The 21,893-nt window shown below is 45.2% G+C and overlaps 1 protein-coding gene across 1 annotated transcript in view; it reads right to left on the minus strand.

Moving 5' to 3' along the window:
* The window catches only part of LOC310789531 (uncharacterized protein), a gene marked incomplete at both ends in the record, with an annotated part of 80,031 nt that overhangs the window by 26,875 nt on the left and 31,263 nt on the right, over nt 1–21,893 (minus strand). Inside the window, 8 exons of the mRNA XM_083651167.1 lie at nt 2,930–3,029; nt 3,179–3,262; nt 3,407–3,510; nt 6,024–6,162; nt 10,278–10,440; nt 10,935–11,097; nt 12,223–12,460; nt 14,296–14,439. Coding sequence (XP_083507293.1) covers nt 2,930–3,029; nt 3,179–3,262; nt 3,407–3,510; nt 6,024–6,162; nt 10,278–10,440; nt 10,935–11,097; nt 12,223–12,460; nt 14,296–14,439 — 1,135 coding nt within the window. The remainder of the gene's footprint in view (nt 1–2,929; nt 3,030–3,178; nt 3,263–3,406; nt 3,511–6,023; nt 6,163–10,277; nt 10,441–10,934; nt 11,098–12,222; nt 12,461–14,295; nt 14,440–21,893) is intronic.

A 21,893-nucleotide genomic window follows, 5' to 3' on the forward strand; every position in this document is an offset into this window, starting at 1 on the left:
TGTGGACACTGCACCTTAAGCCGTAATATTCTGTAATGTTAACCACATCACAGGTATGTAGAGCCAGGAAGAGAGTAATGTTATCTTACCACATCACAGGTATGTAGAGCCAGGAAGAGAGTAATGTTATCACCACATCACAGGTATGTAGAGCCAGGAAGAGACTAATGTTATCTCACCACATCACAGGTATGTAGAGCCAGGAAGAGAGTAATGTATCTCACCACATCACAGGTATGTAGAGCCAGGAAGAGACTAATGTTATCTCACCACATCACAGGTATGCAGAGCCAGGAAGAGAGTAATGTTATCTTACCACATCACAGGTATGTAGAGCCAGGAAGAGAGTAATGTTATCTTACCACATCACAGGTATGTAGAGCCAGGAAGAGACTAATGTTATCTCACCACATCACAGGTATGTAGAGCCAGGAAGAGAGTAATGTTATCTCACCACATCATAGGTATGTAGAGCCAGGAAGAGAGTATGTTATCTTACCACATCATAGGTATGTAGAGCCAGGAAGAGAGTAATGTTATCTTACCACATCACAGGTATGTAGAGCCAGGAAGAGACTAATGTTATCACCACATCACAGGTATGTAGAGCCAGGAAGAGTGTCATGTTATCTTACCACATCACAGGTATGTAGAGCCAGGAAGAGTGTCATGTTATCTCACCACATCACAGGTATGTAGAGCCAGGAAGAGAGTCATGTTATCTTACCACATCACAGGTATGTAGAGCCAGGAAGAGAGTAATGTTATCTTACCACATCACAGGTATGTAGAGCCAGGAAGAGTGTCATGTTATCTCACCACATCACAGGTATGTAGAGTCAGGAAGAGTGTCATGTTATCTCACCACATCACAGGTATGTAGAGCCAGGAAGAGAGTAATGTTAACTTACCACATCACAGGTATGTAGAGCCAGGAAGAGAGTAATGTTATCTTACCACATCACAGGTATGTAGAGTCAGGAAGAGAGTAATGTTATCTTACCACATCACAGGTATGTAGAGCCAGGAAGAGAGTCATGTTATCTTACCACATCACAGGTAGAGCCAGGAAGAGAGTAATGTTATCTTACCACATCACAGGTATGCAGAGCCAGGAAGAGAGTAATATTATCTTATCACATCACAGGTATGCAGAGCCAGGGAGACAGTAATGTTATCTTACCACATCACAGGTATGCAGAGCAAGGGAAGAGAGTAAGCTTATCTCACCACATCACAGGTATGTAGAGTCAGGAAGAGAGTAATGTTATCTTACCACATCACAGGTATGTAGAGCCAGGAAGAGAGTAATGTTATCTTACCACATCACAGGTATGTAGAGCCAGGAAGAGAGTAATGTTATCTCACCACATCACAGGTATGTAGAGCCAGGAAGAGAGTAATGTTATCTTCCCACATCACAGGTAGAGCCAGGAAGAGAGTAATGTTATCTTACCACATCACAGGTATATAGAGTCAGGAAGAGAGTAATGTTATCTTACCACATCACAGGTATGTAGAGCCAGGAAGAGAGTAATGTTATCTCACCACATCACAGGTATGTAGAGCCAGGAAGAGAGTAATGTTATCTTACCACATCACAGGTATGTAGAGTCAGGAAGAGAGTAATGTTATCTTACCACATCACAGGTATGTAGAGTCAGGAAGAGAGTAATGTTATCTTACCACATCACAGGTATATAGAGCCAGGAAGAGAGTAATGTTATCTTACCACATCACAGGTATGTAGAGTCAGGAAGAGAGTAATGTTATCTTACCACATCACAGGTATATAGAGCCAGGAAGAGAGTAATGTTATCTCACCACATCACAGGTATGTAGAGCCAGGAAGAGAGTAATGTTATCTTCCCACATCACAGGTAGAGCCAGGAAGAGAGTAATGTTATCTTACCACATCACAGGTATATAGAGTCAGGAAGAGAGTAATGTTATCTTACCACATCACAGGTACTGTATATAGAGCCAGGAAGAGAGTAATGTTATCTCACCACATCACAGGTATGTAGAGCCAGGAAGAGAGTAATGTTATCTTCCCACATCACAGGTATGTAGAGCCAGGAAGAGAGTAATATTATCTCACCACATCACAGGTATGTAGAGCCAGGAAGAGAGTAATGTTATCTTACCACATCACAGGTATGTAGAGCCAGGAAGAGAGTAATGTTATCTTACCACATCACAGGTATGTAGAGCCAGGAAGAGAGTAATGTTATCTTACCACATCACAGGTATGCAGAGCCAGGAAGAGAGTAATATTATCTTATCACATCACAGGTATGCAGAGCCAGGGAGACAGTAATGTTATCTTACCACATCACAGGTATGTAGAGCGAGGAAGAGAGTAATGTTATCTCACCACATCACAGGTATGTAGAGACAGGAAGAGAGTAATGTTATCTTACCACATTACAGGTATGTAGAGCGAGGAAGAGAGTAATGTTATCTTACCACATCACAGGTATGTAGAGCCAGGAAGAGAGTAATGTTATCTCACCACATCACAGGTATGTAGAGCCAGGAAGAGAGTAATGTTATCTCACCACATCACAGGTATGTAGAGCCAGGAAGAGAGTAATGTTATCTCACCACATCACAGGTATGTAGAGCGAGGAAGAGAGTAATGTTATCTCACCACATCACAGGTATGTAGAGCCAGGAAGAGAGTAATGTTATCTTACCACATCACAGGTATGTAGAGCCAGGAAGAGAGTAATGTTATCTCACCACATCACAGGTATGTAGAGCGAGGAAGAGAGTAATGTTATCTTACCACATCACAGGTATGTAGAACCAGGAAGAGAGTAATGTTATCTTACCACATCACAGGTATGTAGAACCAGGAAGAGAGTAATGTTATCTTACCACATCACAGGTATGCAGAGCCAGGAAGAGAGTAATGTTATCTCACCACATCACAGGTATGTAGAGCCAGGAAGAGAGTGAACGCCCCGTTGCTCGGTCTGCATATAGCCCATCGTCTACCATTGAGGAATGCAGACTTCAAGAACCTGTGAGCAATGAAAACACACACACACACACACCCACACCCACACCCACACACACACACACACACACCCACACACGCACATTAAACAGCGTAATAGACACACATGTATGAGGCAGGTTTGTGTAGGATTAAAGGTGAAAGGAGGCTGACCTGTTGCGCACATATCTGAGAAAGTCTGGGTGCAGAACATAGAAGCGGTTCTCGTTAAAGTGTCCAGCGTAATATGTCTTCGCCCTGGAAGGTAAAGACAATACTCAGTAATCACCTGGCCAGTATGGTGAAGTGAGGTGTGTGTGTGTGTGTGTGTGTGTGTGTGTGTGTGTGTGTGTGTGTGTGTGTGTGTGTGTGTGTGTGTGTAGAGTAGAGGTAGATATTCACTGGCGGTTCTTGTATTGTCCACTGGGAACTCTCTGATTACTGAGAAGCCCCTGCATCCACTGGAAATCCTTCATCTCCTCAGGAATCATCACATGCTTTATACCCTGTGAGAGGAAGAGGTGAGACAGGTTTAGCCGTCAGAGATGAAAAAAGTACACACATTACTTAAGTAAAAGTAAAAAAAGAGAGTACAGAACATGTAATAAAGTATCAAAGTAAAAAGTATTTCTAGCAGGTGTTCCTGTGCAAAGCTAACGAAACCTCATGTCATATTAATCTAATTCAAATCCAAACATGTTTTAAGATGTATAAAGACTATACTTTGATTAATAACTTGTGTGATGGTTTTTCTGAGAAAAAGTTCAATTATCTCATTAAAACCTTAAAATCCTTAAAATTACATCTACTCCTCTCTCGTTATGATATTAATTAATACACAGGACAAGATGTTACTATCCCTTGTGCCAAAATCCGAGGAAAAACACATTTAGAAGCCCAATCCAGAATAAAACAAGCTAACAGGCTAACAAACTAATAAACAAGACACAAATCACCAGTTACCTACCCTAGCCAACAGCAGTATGAAGCATGTCATTGGGGTTTTCAAGTGGGCACCTTCCTTCACCGATGTTTCGTTAAGTTAGGCCCACGACACCTCAAGAAGGCTTAACGGTGTAATCCAGCGTCCTGGAAACACAACCCTCCATGCTACCACCGCACAACTGCATATTACCTCACTATCTAAGCCTAGCTATCCAGGTCGGTTTGGTATGACATTCCTGACTACACCACCACTGTCAATGACTCAGCCCTGTTGATGCGGACCGTCAATCATGACCAACAACAAACAATCCCTAACTACACCACCACTGTCAATGATTCAGCCCTGTTGATGCGGACTGTTAATCATGACCAACAACAAACAATCAATCTTACCTTAGCGAGCTCCCCAGCTAGCATGTTTCCTCCTTATCCACAGCCATTCACTTGCTCGTTCTGCTGCCTGAGACATGTTGCTAACCGCAAGTTTCAGGCTCCGTCCCCGAATGCCTAGTCTCTTAGAACAGACGAGTTGGCTTCCGCAATTTTCAAATGCTTCCGCCATACCGTCTGTACTTCGTAGGGGAGAATCATGCACCAACCGGAATGGGAAGTAGAAAGGCGGGTCTTCCGCTCATTAGTCCAATCAGAATCCAATATGCCGCATTTTTCGTGGACCCACGTGTCGTGATTGGTCGGATTCTGTCGAACTTCTTTCCTGTCTGAAGGTTTTTTTCCCAACTTCCTTGTGGATGTTCTGGGGGTACCGAATGCCCAACTCAGTTAGTAAGGCAATAACGGACTTTGCCACAAAACCACGGCAGCCCACCTCTACAGGCCGCACTCAAGCCCTCCAACCTCGCTGCTCTGCCTCTGCTGCCATTTCAGCATACCTAGCTTTCTTGCGCTCATAAGCCTCCTCAACTCGATCTTCCCACGGGACTGTGAGTTCGATAAAATAAACTCTCTTCTCTACCTCAGACCACAGTAACAAGTCCGGATGTAGCCGGGTGCTAACTATATATGCTGGGATGACTAGCTGTTCATTCAAGTCAACCCTCATTTCCCAGGCTCCACCTACACTTAGCTGCCCTAACTTGTGCCTGACCTTAATTGGTCTAATCTTTTCTCCCTCACGTACAAATTTGATCTGTCTAGTCTCTTTGCTAGCAACTAGAGAATTTACTTCTAGCTGCTTTTCCTCAACTGCAGCTGCCAAACATTTCAACACCTGGTTGTGACGCCAGGTGTATCGCCCCTGGGAGAGACTGACCTTACACCCTGACAGTATATGCCTCAGTGTACATACACTAGAACACAACGGGCAGGCACCATCCTCGCCCAACCACTGATTTAAGTTCTGGGGAGATGGCTTGCGCTCAAAACTTTATGCTCCCACTCAAAACTTTTCTTTATGAACAGATTTCATGCACTCACATTCAAATTTGTGAGAGTGCAGGAAATCTGTCCAAGCAGAAAACTTTTGAGTGAGAGTACAGTTTGAGGACAAGCAGAGCAAATTTAAGCACATGTGGGGGCTTTATGAGTCCAAGGGTCCAAAATCTGAATGTGAAATTGCTTGAACGACCTCTTGCATTTAGATAGGTTAGATAGTGTCCCAGACCCAGAGAGAGATCTGCAGCATGCAGTAACGTACTGTGTAAGTGCAGCCTGTGTATTGCAGATTTGTCTGCCTGCAGAAAGCTCTGAAGGCAGCGCCACTGTCTTGGAAAATACAAGCAGCGTTGACACTGACCACTCGCTCTTACCCGACCTAGTCAGGATTAAAAGAGGAACTATGGAGAGCAGGGATCTCCGTCAGCACTGATACCGCATGCTAGCACGCTCAAGCTAATGTGCAAAGACACCCAGCAGCTATCCAGGGAGGAACTTCAGTACTTAAGTACAAATGCTTTGTTACTTCCCATCTCTCTTGGCAGTGTGTGCATCTGTGTGTGCGTTCGTGTGTGTGTGTGTGTGTGTGTGTGTGTGTGTGTGTGTGTGTGTGCGCATGCGTGCGTGTGTGTGTGTGTACGTGCGCGTGTGTGTGTGTGTGTGTGTGTATGTGCGTGCGTACCTCATCGTCTGGGATGTGTCTGTATCCGTAGCGTTTAAAAACGTACAGCGACGCGGTGATGGAGTGGGCTGTGTGAACGTATACGGACGTTTTGTTCCCTACATCCTCCTCATAGCCCTTTATGGCCGCACCGTTCATCCTGCCGGAGAGAGTCAGAGCATCAAAATCAATCAATTTTATATTTATATAGTGCCAAATCATAACATCTCAAGGTGCTTTACAAATAGAGCAAGTAGAAGACCAGGCTCTTTATTTTAGACCCAACAGTTGAGACAATTCTCACATGCACTGGCGATTTTACTGCAAGGTCATGTGGCAATTTAAACAAGTTTGGCAACGGCAGCAAGGAAAGACCCGTTTAAACGAAGAAGAAACCTTGAGCAGACCTGGCTCTTGGTGGGAGTTCATCTGACATGAGCGATTGGAGAGAGAGAGAGAGAGAGAGACAGAGAGAGAGAGAGAGAGAGAGAGAGAGAAAGAGAGAGAGAGAGAGAGAGAGAGAGAGAGAGAGAGAGAGAGAGAGAGAGAGAGAGAGATACTTTGAGATGTCAACACCGTGTAGGGGTAGCATAGCATGCCAAAGTCACACTCTCTTCTGGTTGCATGGGGGTAACATGCCAAAGTCACACTCTCTTCCGGTTGCATGGGGGTAGCATGCTGTTATGCACTCCCCCCTTATTGTATGTTTCTCACTCCTAACATTATTTTCTCTCTGCTCCACATAGTTGTCATGCCTCTGGTTGCTAAGGCCTGGTTGCTAAGCTGATCCCACTCTGCTGCTCATGCCTGGACTCAGCTGATCCTCATCTGTTAATCATAGTTTTGGTACGTTGATTTGCTTTCTTTACTTTGGGAAAGGTGGTAGTTTAGTTTTCGTGGCTTTGTTTCTACAGTTTAGTTTGTTATGTTTTGTAGTTTAGGGTGGTGCCTGGTCCGCCGGCCGTGTGTCGGCCAGTGTGTGCCCGCTCTTTTGTTCTGTTTGGCCGTCCCACCTGACCCCTTTGTTGTTTTGGTTTTTCTAGAGAGCTAATTTTTGAGTTGAAAAATAAAAAAAATCTTTTTTGGCAAACTTGTTCTTTGACTCCTTCTTTTATATGTTATTGGTCTCCAAGCGAGCCTTTTCAAAGGTCGCCGTAACACATGCCAAAGTCACACTCTCTTCCAGTTGCATGGGGGTAGCATGCCAAAGTCACGCTCTCTTCCAGTTGCATGGGGGTAGCATGCCAAAGTCACACTCTCTTCTGGTTGCATGGGGGTAGCATGCCAAAGTCACACTCTCTTCTGGTTGCATGGGGGTAACATGCCAAAGTCACACTCTCTTCTGGTTGCATGGGGGTAGCATGCCAAAGTCACACTCTCTTCCAGTTGCATGGGGGTAGCATGCCAAAGTCACACTCTCTTCTGGTTGCATGGGGGTAGCATGCCAAAGTCACACTCTCTTCTGGTTGCATGGGGGTAGCATGCCAAAGTCACACTCTCTTCCTGTTGCATGGGGGTAGCATACCAAAGTCACACTCTCTTCCAGTTGCATGGGGGTAACATGCCAAAGTCACACTCTCTTCCAGTTGCATGGGGGTAACATGCCAAAGTCACACTCTCTTCCTGTTGCATGGGGGTAGCATGCCAAAGTCACACTCTCTTCTGGTTGCATGGGGGTAGCATGCCAAAGTCACACTCTCTTCTGGTTGCATGGGGGTAACATGCCAAAGTCACACTCTCTTCTGGTTGCATGGGGGTAACATGCCAAAGTCACACTCTCTTCCGGTTGCATGGGGGTAGCATGCCAAAGTCACACTCTCTTCCGGTTGCATGGGGGTAACATGCCAAAGTCACGCTCTCTTCCAGTTGCATGGGGGTAACATGCCAAAGTCACGCTCTCTTCCAGTTGCATGGGGGTAACATGCCAAAGTCACACTCTCTTCCGGTTGCATGGGGGTAGCATGCCAAAGTCACACTCTCTTCCTGTTGCATGGGGGTAACATGCCAAAGTCACACTCTCTTCCGGTTGCATGGGGGTAGCATGCCAAAGTCACACTATCTTCCTGTTGCATGGGGGTAACATGCCAAAGTCACACTCTCTTCCGGTTGCATGGGGGTAGCATGCCAAAGTCACGCTCTCTTCCGGTTGCATGGGGGTAGCATGCCAAAGTCACACTCTCTTCCGGTTGCATGCGGGTAACATGCCAAAGTCACACTCTCTTCCGGTTGCATGGGGGTAACATGCCAAAGTCACACTCTCTTCCGGTTGCATGGGGGTAGCACAGAGTCCTGCGTGGGTCTGATTTTCAAGACCCGGTTCCGCCCGGCCCCGCGACGTGCAGTACCGACCCCGCTCCGCGAACCCGCTCATATGATCAGTCAGTACCGCAACCCACCCCGCCCCGCAGACATGAGACCCGCGCCCCGCTCCGCTTCCGCATAATATATATTTTTTTTAAGTGAACATAACCAAAGTAACTGCGATCGTTTCACAATTAACACAGGAAGCGAATAGCGGTCTTTTCTGGCCGAGTCACTGACGAGAGCCAACAACGGTGGTCGGTGCAGTCACACTCGGCAGGCATTGCATAACGTTATTTACAATTAAGCACATTGACGGTGTTTTGTCACTGGTGCCAGTATCAGCAGGCCAGCCAGGGCCAGGCAGCAGCTAAAGGAAACATGCTAGCCTTGCTGGCGCTAGCTGTCATGCAATGCAACAAGCTAGCTAGCATAGGTCTAGGTCTAAGATACTGAACGAAATGTACTAACGCTACTGAACTGAAGTCAGTCAGTGACCTACCTGTCTCTTGTGCCTGCCCTGCCCTGAGTGACGACCTGACCACTGACCCCCCCCTCCAATAAACAAGCCAATACTGCCACTTAGCCGCCAGGATTTGCAACTGCAGTATTTTCTCTGAGTCTGACTGATTGTGACAAAGACGTCAGGTCGTCAGACTCAGACAAAACATGAAGTTACACACTGACTGAATTATTATCGTTATATAAAAAGTAAATAAAACACCCGCGACCCGGGCCGCATGTTGTTTATTCTACCCAGATCCGAGCCCGCAAATAAAATGAAGACAAAATAACACCCGCCCCCCGCATTTTTTTGCGGGTACCCGGCGGGGCCCCGCGGAACCCCGACCCGATGCAGGACTCTGGGGTAGCATGCCAAAGTCACGCTCTCTTCCTGTTGCATGGGGGTAGCATGCCAAAGTCACACTCTCTTCTGGTTGCATGGGGGTAGCATGCCAAAGTCACACTCTCTTCCGGTTGCATGGGGGTAGCATGCCAAAGTCACGCTCTCTTCCTGTTGCATGGGGGTAGCATGCCAAAGTCACACTCTCTTCCTGTTGCATGGGGGTAGCATGCCAAAGTCACACTCTCTTCCGGTTGCATGGGGGTAGCATGCCAAAGTCACACTCTCTTCCGGTTGCATGGGGGTAGCATGCCAAAGTCACACTCTCTTCCGGTTGCATGGGGGTAGCATGCCAAAGTCACACTCTCTTCCGGTTGCATGGGGGTAGCATGCCAAAGTCACACTCTCTTCCAGTTGCATGGGGGTAGCATGCCAAAGTCACACTCTCTTCCAGTTGCATGGGGGTAGCATGCCAAAGTCACACTCTCTTCCAGTTGCATGGGGGTAGCATGCCAAAGTCACGCTCTCTTCCTGTTGCATGGGGGTAGCATGCCAAAGTCACCCTCTCTTGCTGTTGAATGGGGGAACCAAAGTCATATATATATATATATATATATATATATATATATATATATATATATATATATATATATATAGTTATATATAGTTATATATATATATTACTTAGTATATATATATATTAGCTAGTTATATATATATATATATATATATATATCAGTAGTGAGGAAATCCAGCGCAAATAGGTTCTATTTGTGTTTTTGTATTTCTAGTTATTTATAATTATTAAATTCCCAGTGACGTTTACTGTTTCATTCAATGGATGTCAATTTGGACAATAAAGTTTATTGATAAGCTGTAAAATATCCTGCCTACATTACCTCAAGTCATGTCAACTAAGTGTTTGATATTTGAGGGACCATTGCAAAAGAAATTGTGTAATATAATGTGTACATATAATATAAGAATATTGGCCAATATATCGATATCGGATTTTTTTTACTCCCTGATATCGGCATCGGCCTCAAAAACCCAGTATCGGGCTGTAGTACATAAGACAAAAAAGGTTGGGAAGCACTGCTTTAGAGCGTAGTATTCTGTGCCCATCTTACCGAAACACATAATCGTGTGCGTTTATCTCCTTCCCCATGCCAGAGCCATTGAGGATGCCACCGTTGCCCACCACCGCACAGCGCACACAGCCGTCACCATCGCCTCTGGGGAGGAGCAGTGGCTCCTTCGGCTTTGGGATCAAATCCACAGCTGCCTTCACTTCTGCAAAGCCAAGCAAAACATAGAAATTAATACATAAACCCCAACCCTGGCACAAAGGCCTAGCCTGGGTAAACCCAGCCCCCACGTGACCTGCTCGCAGACCCTGCTCACTAGTCACTACGTAGTGACTAGTGGTTTAGTTCCTCTTTAAATTAAAATACACTGTGCAGACACACAGTTTGCAACCCAGTCTCAAATATCTATTTTGAATAGGATATAGGCTATCAACATGTGATTCTAAAGTCTGAATCCAGGCTAATTCAAATGAAATGGAGCAGAGACCACTGATTTTGGGGGGCTTAGTATCACATTAACTACTACGCAATACTGCAATTTGCAGACACGCACACACACACACACACACACACACACACACACACACACACACACACACACACACACACACACACACACACACACACACACACACACACACACACACACACACACACACACACACACACACACACACACACACACACACACGCCCGTACCGTCGTGGCTGAACTCCATGAAACCAAAGGGGTTGTTGAAATGGGAAAGTCTGTTCCACTCGCTCATGTTGAGATTGTCTTTGTGCATGAACAGAGGCACGTTGGGCATGAAAGCCTGCTTGAAGCTGGGATCCTCACTCTTCTGCAGAGACTGGGGACAGGTCTGACAGTGGCAAAGAAAATACAGTATAATACATGAATCTAACAGGCAAACGTTGAGATTAGAAAATGTGTCATCATACTAATTTTTTGGTTAAACCTACTGATTGTTTGAGAGAGCTCCATGCAGTGGAGAAAGAGAGGATGGGTCAATCAATCGTCACATAAATGCAGTTTGTTTCAATGACTGATTGAAGGAAGAGGCAGAGGGTGAGGGTTACAGAGGGTGAGGGTGACAGAGGCAGAGGGTTACAGAGGGTGAGGGTTACAGAGGCAGAGGGTTACAGAGGGTGAGGGTGACAGAGGCAGAGGGTTACAGAGGCAGAGGGTTACAAAGTGTGAGGGTTACAGAGGGTGAGGGTAACAGAGCGTTACAGAGGCAGAGGGTTACAGAGGGTGAGGGTTACAGAGGACAGCTGAAAAACAAATATAAGCAGGTCACACCACACAAGCACTTTGCCAGAAGATATCAGCCTTGTTTATTCCCTAGCCTCGTAATTCAACTTCTCATTTTTTTCACTCAATCATAGTCTCCCATAAGGACCCCGTATTTTCACTGTGGGCTGCATTTGCAAAGGCCCTACTTTTACATACATGTAGCAATCACAATAAAACAGTACTTGCCTTAAACACAAGGTTGTTGTCTACTGAACCGGGCTATTCGTGTTCTTAAATATTGTGTCGTTTCTAATTCTGATCTATTTTTTGTCATACCAGAGGCTGTCTCTGCCTGTCTTTTCCATTGAAAATGGCCATTGTTGTTCTTCCGCTTCCCAGGGAAACAGCGCCCTCTCTGCTGTGGCTACAGGTGGAAACCCGTCATTACACATCGAGAAGAACATAAATCACAGCCTCTGGCATGACATAAATGGCTCCGAATTGGAAACTACGCAATATTTAAGAACATGAATAGCCCGACTTGATGGACAACCTTGCGTGTAAGGCAAGTACTGTTTTATTGTGATTGCTACATGTATGAAAAAGTAGGGCCTTTGTGAATGCAGCCCACAGTGAAAATACAGGGTCCTTGTATGAGACTATGATTGAGTGAAACGAATGAGTAGTCGAATTCTGAGGCTACCCATTCCCATGTTTTAATGCTACAAGGGTCTTGCTATAGTCTGCTTACTGTCTGTCTGGGTTGGATATCCAGGTTATACACATCTTCAAAATCCCACTGAGGCAGCTTCTTAAAGTCCTTTTTGAAGAGGAGAGGCATGGGAGTCTCCTGGAGGGAACCTGCAGCTCCAGGTGGAGTGGTGCTGTTTTTGAAGAGGAGAGGCATGGCAGTCTCCTGGAGGGAACCTACAGCTCCAGGTGGAGTGGTGCTGTCCGTCTTGACCGTCTGACCAGTTTCTCTGAGCTCACTGAAAAGGCAATTTTCAACCAACATGATTTGACATCATGAATCCTGGAGCCAATCACTATGCAGTATTCAGAAGTTAAAGCCCCAACACATTCTCACTCCCAACTATTCATATACTGCAGATCGGTCAGGAACCCTTCTTGTCATCAAGTCATGAGTTGGGAGTGAGAATGTGTTGAAAGCCTGTGTGGTATGCTGTGATTAGCTAGGTTCTAGAGCACCCTGATTGGTTGCTTTGGTTTTTATGCCTCCGCTGGCGATAGCCAGGCCGGAGGCATTATGGATCCGGGTTGTCCGTCCTTACGTCCCTACGTCCGTCCGATGTTCGTTAACGTGATATCTGAGGAAGGCCTTGGCGGAATTTCATCAAATTTGCCTCAAACACCGACTTAGACTCAAGGATGATCTGATTAGATTTTGGTGGTCAAAGGTCAAAGGCCAAGGTCACTGTGACCTCTCGAACGCCATTTTCAAGCTTGTTAACGCAATATCTCAGGAATTCCTTGACAGAATTTCATAAAATTTGCCTCAAACATCGACTTAGCCGCAAGGCTGATCTGATTAGATTTTAGTGCTCAAAGGTCAAGGTCACTGTGACCTCTTGAACGCCATTTTCAAGCTTAACGCGATATCTCAGGAATGCCTTGACGGAATTTAATCAAATTTTCCTCACACATCGACTTAGACTCAAGGATGATCTGATTAGATTTTGGTCGTCAAATTTCAATGTCACTGTGACCTCACGAACGCCATTCCCAAGTTCGTTAACGCGATATCTCAAGAACGGCTTGATGGAATTTCTTCTGATTTGGCTCAAACATCGACTTGGACGCAAGACTGATTCCATTTTGGTTATCAAAGATCAAGGTCACTGTGACCTCGAATGCCATTTTCAAGCTTGTTAACGCGATATCTCAGGAATGTCTTGATGGAATTTCTTCAAATTTGTCTCAAATGGCGATTTGGACTCAAGAATGAACTACTGGCAGAGGCATAAATCCGCGGTGCGGTCATTCTTAGGGAGAAGGAGGGAAAGTCACTTTAAGGATTTTGACAAGATAATTTAACCTTTTTTGTGGTAAAAACCATCAGACACAAATTCAAAGTAGAGTATTTTATATACATCTTGAAACATGACTTTAGGGGTCTTTAAGCATGGCCGTAGCTACCATTGAGGACAGGGAGGTCCGGATCTCGGTAATTATTTCCTGTCAAAAATGTGTTTACCGTAATGAAACGCAAGAGGAGTTTTAATTTGAAAGTTGAGACCGACTGTGATGAAACACTATATGCTATGGACCTTTAAGTTGAAAATATGGTTAGCTCTAGAGGAAGTTAAAGGGATAGGCCAACTTTTTGTGAGTTTAGCCATTTGCCATATTGCCTATATTAAAACTAGAATGTTCATGGCTTTCTTTTCAATCTGTGTGCAGTACAAACTGTGGTAGAGCCTTCACTGACAATAGCTTAGCGCTACAATGGCAGTCTATGCGATTTTGGCCTACTCCCGTTCAGTCGCCCAAAATGCACATTCCAACATCCCAAAAACCATCACATGTACATGGTGTGACTCGTGTGCTCACCACACGAGGAGATAATAATCCAAAGTTACGTTAGTATTACGTAGAGTATAACCAAAGTCACTTCCTCGTTTGTCATGAGGCGCATGTGCTGTGTGCATCAGTAGCCTACAGTATGTGTAAAGCCAACCAGCCACCTACTGAATCATGAGTCACCATAACACATTTCACTTGGAGCAAAAACAGTTTGACCCCGCCATCCCCTTTGCAATGTGTGTACAAATTGACCACTGATTACAATCTTTCAACAACTTACTTGATCCTTTGTGATATAAATTCCCATGACAGCATGTAAAGCATGATGCACACGGAGACCACCAACAGGACAGGAAAAATTATCCTGAAATGTTGAAACGCCATACCTCCAGAATTTTGTCCATGGACCTGAACGCACCGAGTTCTGTTGGAGAAATGAGTCTAAGTCCAGGTTGGCTCCAGTGTCATGTCCATGCCCTGCCACAGTCACCTCAACTGCATTCATACGCAGGTAGCCTAGGCTACATGAGGCACGCACACATGCGCACACACACACACACACACACACACACACACGCGCACACGCACACGCGCACACACACACACGCGCACACACACACACACACACACACACACACACACACACACACACACACACACCTCTTACAACATCCAAACCTGATTGGTTTCATTCCAAAATCAACGTCACGGTGGTTTGTTGCATTCAAGACCAGCTTTACAGGTTCTACACTTGCCACGCATGACAGCTGTGATCAGGTCGCTGTCTTTAACCCTTCATCCTCCTCTTAGCAAATAATTTCATAAATGTATCATATGTATTGCCTTTATTAGTAGCTAATAGAAATCGTCCTTCCTACAACTAAATGTGTCTCAAACTAAAGACATGATAATCAGCTATAGAAAGACTCCTCCTAGCAAGATTAGCAACTATATGGGCATATATGGGCATCCCAGTGCCCTGGGGCCATGCCCGACTATACGTTGGTGCACTGGCTGCACGTGCAACCCCTAGTGGCCAGATGATTGTTGTTGATTTTTTTACTTTTTTTTTTTAACCTTTTATTTATACAGGGGGAGTCTCACTGAGAGCAATGCTCTCTTTTTCAGGAGTGCCCTGTTCAGAATGTGTTGTCATATCCTACTATAGCATTCAGTGTCTCCTATACAGTTATCTATCTGTGGAGGTACACCACAATAGATTTTGAGCACCACAAATAGATTTTGACTGCCACATATTAATTTCAAGTAGTTGACTGCAAACACCTGCTTTAGGAGCCCACTAGATGGTGCTCTGAGGCCCACCAGTGGGCCACGGTTCAGTGGTTGGGAAACACTATCATGCAGATAGAATAGGCTATTCATAGCTTTCAAGGGGCGTTACGTGCTGCCGGGAACGCCCACCTGGCGGTCAAAAAAAAACTTGTTCATTCCGTTGCCTGCGAGTCGACTCACGCTGTTTGTTCAGCCAAAGTGGCGCATAGCCTACCTGTTGTGCTATCGGTTGCACTAAACCGACGAGGAGACACGCCTGGCTTGTGTTTTACAGAATCCCGTCGGAGAAAGAAAGGAGAAGGTTGTGGATTTGTGCGACGTGGTTCAGTCACTGGGCAGGGGAAAAAAAATTGCTTTTTTTTCTACCATCAAAGTACACACGTCTTTGCTCTTTGCGGCCAACATTTCATCAAAGGTAAGCTCAAGTAACGTTAACGGGGTATTAATCATTATTGTAACGTTACTTGAGCTTACCTTTGATGAAATGTTGGCCGCAAAGAGCAAAGACGTGTGTACTTTGATGGTAGAAAAAAAAGCAATTTTTTTTCCCCTGCCCAGCGACTGAACCACGTCGCACAAATCCACAACCTTCTCCTTTCTTTCTCCGACGGGATTCTGTAAAACACAAGCCAGGCGTGTCTCCTCGTCGGTTTAGTGCAACCGATAGCACAACAGGTAGGCTATGCGGCACTTTGGCTGAACAAACAGCGTGAGTCGACTCGCAGGCAACGGAATCAACAAGTTTTTTTTTTACCACCAGGTGGGCGTTCCCGGCAGCACGTAACGCCCCTTGAAAGCTATGAATATAAGGAGACAATTATTTTTTCATCACTGTAAAGCCACAACATAGTGAAGAGGATATTAATGTGATGTGTGTAGTTCTTCATATCTACTAGCCTCTTCATTTTGCTCTCAGAGTGCCCCAGATTAATGCATTTTATTTTAAAATTTCCAAAATGTCTTTATCCCCCCTACCGGAGTTACATTGACTTCTGGGTGGTGCAACCCCTGTTGGAAGGTCTACAATCGCCTATGCCTGGGGCATCAGCTGCCTTGGGGCATCAGGCTAATTCCAGAGGCTGTAGGGGCTCATTTTTAAAGCTAGAGCCAAGGTACTGATATCATATGAAACTAGAAGGCCTAAGGCATCCATTGCCCCACACAGAAACAAATGATGGGGAAATTGTCATCAAGGTGAAATACCCATGCGTCTTTGAACGGGACGGAAAACTAACGCTATACTGCAAAGCATGTACCCTACAACAAGCCTACAACATACACCTCGACCAGGACATCCTTCAAAAACGTTTTACCACCACGTATATGTGCTGAGGAATGCTTTGCATCCCTGCCTCGAAGTGACGTGTCCAGACTTTTTTTTTACCAGGGTGGCACAAGTGGGGCACAGACTTATGAAGGGGTGGCCAGGAAGGGACCGAAAATTTGACGTTTTTTGGACTTTTAGCCAAAAAACACATGCACTCGCTCACACTGTGCACGCACACGGCACACGTCAGAATAGCGTTAATTTACCATGTTCGTCCCAACTAGACTAGCCTACATATATCTACTTTAATTAGTAACATTACAGTGTCTTACATTCCTGTGTTTAAAGCATAATTTAAGAGAAATAGACCCATCAATCACACAGAGTAGCACCATACAAATGTAATATAAAGCTTCCCAGTTCTACACACATAATTGACAAGTTTCAACTTTAGTTGCAATGTCTGGCAATTAACCACAATTCCATTGACATCAAGGCAATATCAAGATCACTGTTTAGGTTACTAAAGTGAAATGTGGAACTATTAGGATTTGACAGTGTATACATACCCACAGCCTACAGGGGCTCCTGCTGTACATCCCTGCTGTCAAGCTGCTGGCTTGACTCATCTGACACGGCCGGGACACACATCTTGCGTCTACCTAGCTGCGTGTGCGTGGTGTGATGGCTGCTGCTGGCACGCCCGCGGCATCCACACAGGCAGCGTGGCTGCTGCGTTGCAGCTGCTGCGCTGCTGTCTGTCTGCCAACTCTCTTCCTATAGAGTTTACCTTTTATTAAATTTGCTTTATAGGCTAAACAATACAATGATGATTTTAACTGAAGATCGCTTGGGCTCACTTCATAATCGAGGCAGTATTGATTTGTGTGTGTGTGTGTGGGGAGGGGAGGAACGAAGCCACATTGTAGCCTATATGTACTTTATGTGGTTTTCAGAGGGCAGGAGAACTGCAGCTGTGAGCTCATCCGTCTCAAATCAAAAACAGCCTTGATTGGCTGTGGCTGCCCCTGTAAAATATCATTTTAATGTCTATTTGTGCCTAACCCTAACCGGTACGGGATGGGATTAGCACCCCATCTTGGCTCTCTCGTGAGGGAGAAATCCACAAACGCTACGGATTAGCCTCCTGAAAATCTGCGCAAAGATCGGCGCGGCCTGGGGCCCTTCAGGCTAGAGCGAGATGCTCGATGCAGGTGAATGACGTGCAGCGCACAGGCCCTCTTGAGGCGTCCTTGAGGCATCCTCTCTGCCTCTGGATTGCCTTTGCCACGGGAGGGTCTGGTGAGACGAAGGAGGAGCACGGCCGGGAGTAACCCACAGAGCCTAGATCCTCCATGCACCGAAGGGCCAATACTGCAGCGTAGCACTAGCTCTATTGCAGCGGATTGGGCGTTCTCGCTTAGCCCTCCCGCGGGCAACGTTGCAGAGTAGGAAGGCTGATCCGTGAGCGGCTTCTGGGACGCGAGTCGGGGTCTTAATTGGCCTCGGCTGGGTCTACTGGGCGAGGGTGTATGATGTTGACAGACCCGAAACACCTTACGACCCCAGATAACATCACTGATGACGCGTCCTAGCGCATGCTGCAGTATGTATTTGAGAATATAGTGTAGAGACATGCGCACGGTAAGCAGAAAAAATAGGCGTCGCTTCTATTCTCTAGATGACGCGCGTCTCACGCCTCGCAAGACACGCGCCTGAGATGCGCGTCTCATGCCGGTGGTGTGGCTGCTGTAACCTGTTAACATGGGCGCCGAAATGAAAATCAACAGGTAACGCGACGCAGACGCCATGCAGACGCAAGATGTGTGTCCCGGCCGTGACAAGGAGGAGAGTTGCTGCTCTTTCCTGCAGCTCTGACTGTGACTGACTGGTAGCAGTGCTGCTGGCTGCTCTGTCCTGCTGTGCAGTTTTTAATTTATTTGTTTTGATGGAGAAGAAATCCTCAATGTTCTGATTTCTTTTCATACTGTAATGGTCACATGAAGACATACTGTATGTCACTTTATATCTCTTGCACAATAGATTTCCTTGTGCATGCATGGATACATTTGACATGCTCACATCAGGCCTACAAAGTTACACAAGACAGATTTACATAGCTAGCATTAGCATTGACAACAAACAATATCTTGACGACAGGTGTGCTCATGTTAGCAACTAGCAAGCTGAGATGAAAACACACCTGCACCACATTATCACGTAGCCTAGCACACAGGTTTATTGTCTGTTTACCCTGTTAGTAGCAGGCTTAGTTTTAAAGACAGGGTGAAGTTTCAAGCCTACCGTAACATATGATATTTTTTTAGCGAGGGTGCTTAATTTCAAAGTGAAAATCTCCATGTTTGTTGGCAGGTATGTTGTCTTTCTTTAAACCACTGGCACAGCAGCTATGTCATGTGTATCAAAGAGTCTACTCACGCATGCCACAATAAATAAATAGCATATAGGAGACACCTGGTCCATGTAGCCGCCAGGAATCAGACAGAGGATGCTTCACTTCAATCTTCTTCACAAGACAAGACGACGTTGGTTTAGCATTAGTTGGCTGCTGCTCAGCTGCTCTTCAAATCAAGATCTTCTTCTCTGGGGCTTTCGGCAGGCTAGACACTACTATGGCTCATTACTGCCTCTCAGGTTTAAGACTGGATTGTGCCTATACACGTAAGCTTGGTTTACTGACTGGGCAGAGAGCCAATCATATGGGGTGGCATCTGCGGTGGCCAATCAGATTCTAGGGGTGGCCCGTGCCACCCCGGGCCACTCCCTAGACACGCCACTGCTGCCTCGTCTGCCTGTCATACGGGGTGAGAGAGAGGTCCCTTGACCTGTCACCTCAAGATATCTGAATAATAATGGGTTCTATGGTTACCCACAAGTCCCCCTTTACATACATGCCGACTTTATGCTAATCCATTTTATTCTTCCCCCCCAAAAAACATGCCGTTTTTTGCATGCATTATAAATGTGTTATTTGTGCCTATTCTGAAATGTTCTGCATTTAGGACCCCTAAACAATATTGGAATTGCAGAAATTGAGTGTGACTGGAAAGCTGAGACTCTTCTAAATTAAATTAGCCCAATTGTATTCATGTATGATGATGTTAGTCCCCATCATCTACATTGTGTCTTGTGTCTAGTATGTGTGTTAAGGCTCTATTTGAACAATAGTCATGTAAATTTGTGGCACTTATTACAATAGTAAATTTCACTTTTTACATGTGTGTGTGGGTGGGGGGGCACTTCATGTCTGGGTCACCCTGGGGCATCACACTGTGTTAATCCGGCCCTGCCTCCTAGTCCGTACTAACCAGCATCAAAAGGACTGACATTGAGCTTGTGGACAGCTACAGTATGCTGTAAATACTTGGGTGTTGTTCTTGACAGCTGTAAATGAGTCCTTCTCATCCTTGGCACATCTTTGATCTCAACTTGAGTACAAGGAAATTGTTTTGCTCAGCGACCTAAACTGGGACTGGCTAACTCCCAAATCGTATGATTCTAAAAACCTCTGTGTCTCGCTGAATGTTACCCAGATTGTGGATAGCCCTACTTGGCCTCATATTAAATTTCCTAATAAATGATCTCTAATAGACCAGTAGAGTAGACAGTAGAGAGACAGAGCTGTGGAGGCTGTTGCTCTGAGTGCTGGGTCTCGATAAACGGTGCGCTCAGCGTCAGAGAACACTGTACCTATTTCAGTTAGTGTATGCAACTAGCTGATAGGACCCCAATTCAAACAAACCAAACTATCCCTTTAAGACAGAGATAATTTCACCAACATTCAGCTTTACAAATGTAAAAAAATAAAAATAAACAGGTCAGGGTATTCAAGGAACCCATTTTCAATGGTTTTACATCGAAAAAATGAAATGGGCAAAACATGTTTTTCGTTTTTTTTTCCTGGTTTTCCGTTTCCCGTTTTCCGTTTCAAAGTTTAAAATGGAAAAACAAAAAAACAAAGAAAGCTTCACCGGCCAAAAAAAGAAGCATTTTTTTTCTCTTTCTAAATTCATGGCGGGCCACTTAAAAACGGGCAGCGGGCTGCAATTTGGCCACCCCTGATCTAGACTCTTATACAAGAGAAACAAGGCCTGGGCTAAGGCCTTGGCCACACTGATCCGTGGTGTCTGTCCGTGTGCGTTCATTTCTCTGTTCACTTCCATTCATTTTCAATGACAGCTGTCCGACTGTCCGTGGACTACTCGGAAGCGTACGTATCCAGAAAATTTGCATACGTTTTGATGGACAGAAAGTTGAAGAGGGATGAACTTTTTCTGGATGGACGTATCGGATGGTCGGATAGTCACTGTCCGTTTAGCCAATCAGAGTCGAGGTCTCGAGAGGAGGCGTTCCGAGATTTGTTTCAACTTTTCAAAGAAGATGGCGGCCGAGGCAGTCGGTTTATAGGCGGGTCGCTGACACCTTCAAGGTGCTTACCGCCACCTGCTGTACAAGTAGTTACTTGTACATGCAACGGACATAAATCTATCCGTCTATCCGTTCTGTCCATTTTCTGACGGATCAGTGTGGCCAAGGCATAAGGCTAAAGTCAGGGTCTGAGGCTGACTGGCTCCATTTTAGGCAGCAAAGAAGTTATTGTACACTGTAAATCAAAACCTCTAAATCTGAGTATAGATAAATCGACAGACAAACAGACAGATAGATAGATAATGTTTTATTTATGTCGTGCACCACGGGGTGCCCAGCCTGTATGGGCTTACAAGACACAGACACAAGCAAGTTAGAAAAAGTTCATCCATACATGTACAAAACAAGAGAGCATCATATAATCAAATCAACAACTTCTCCATGCAGTTTCAGGCTCTCCCAGTAAAACATTGCATTAACTGAAATAAAGGCAGTCTTGGTTCCTCGTATAACGAACAATGAAACAAAAATTTAAATTAATCTTCCACAACACCCAGTTCACATACAATACAAAGTCTCTCCTCCTCAGCAATATAATTGAACCTGCTCACCTCAATTGCAAGAGGGAGGTATCAGTTCTCAACTGGTCACATAGTCTTCTGGATCTATCCAGGGGTAATGTAACGTAAGGTTCTGGACTATTTTTAATTTGGATATTATGTTCTGAGTTTTCCAACAACATGTAGCAAAACGTTTACTTAAACAGAAATGGTGGTGCGTTGAATCATGATGTTCAACCTGGAAACCGTAGCAAAACGGTGCACACCGTTTTCAGATCGAACAAGTCTCTCTCCTTCGACATGCCGTTCTTCTTTAAAAGAGCAGATGTCGTTAATAAGCGGTGAAGGGCTGCTCAGTCTTTACAGTGT

The sequence above is a fragment of the Poromitra crassiceps genome (genome assembly GCF_964638095.1).
Source record: "Poromitra crassiceps genome assembly, chromosome: 14".
NCBI lineage: Eukaryota > Metazoa > Chordata > Actinopteri > Beryciformes > Melamphaidae > Poromitra > Poromitra crassiceps.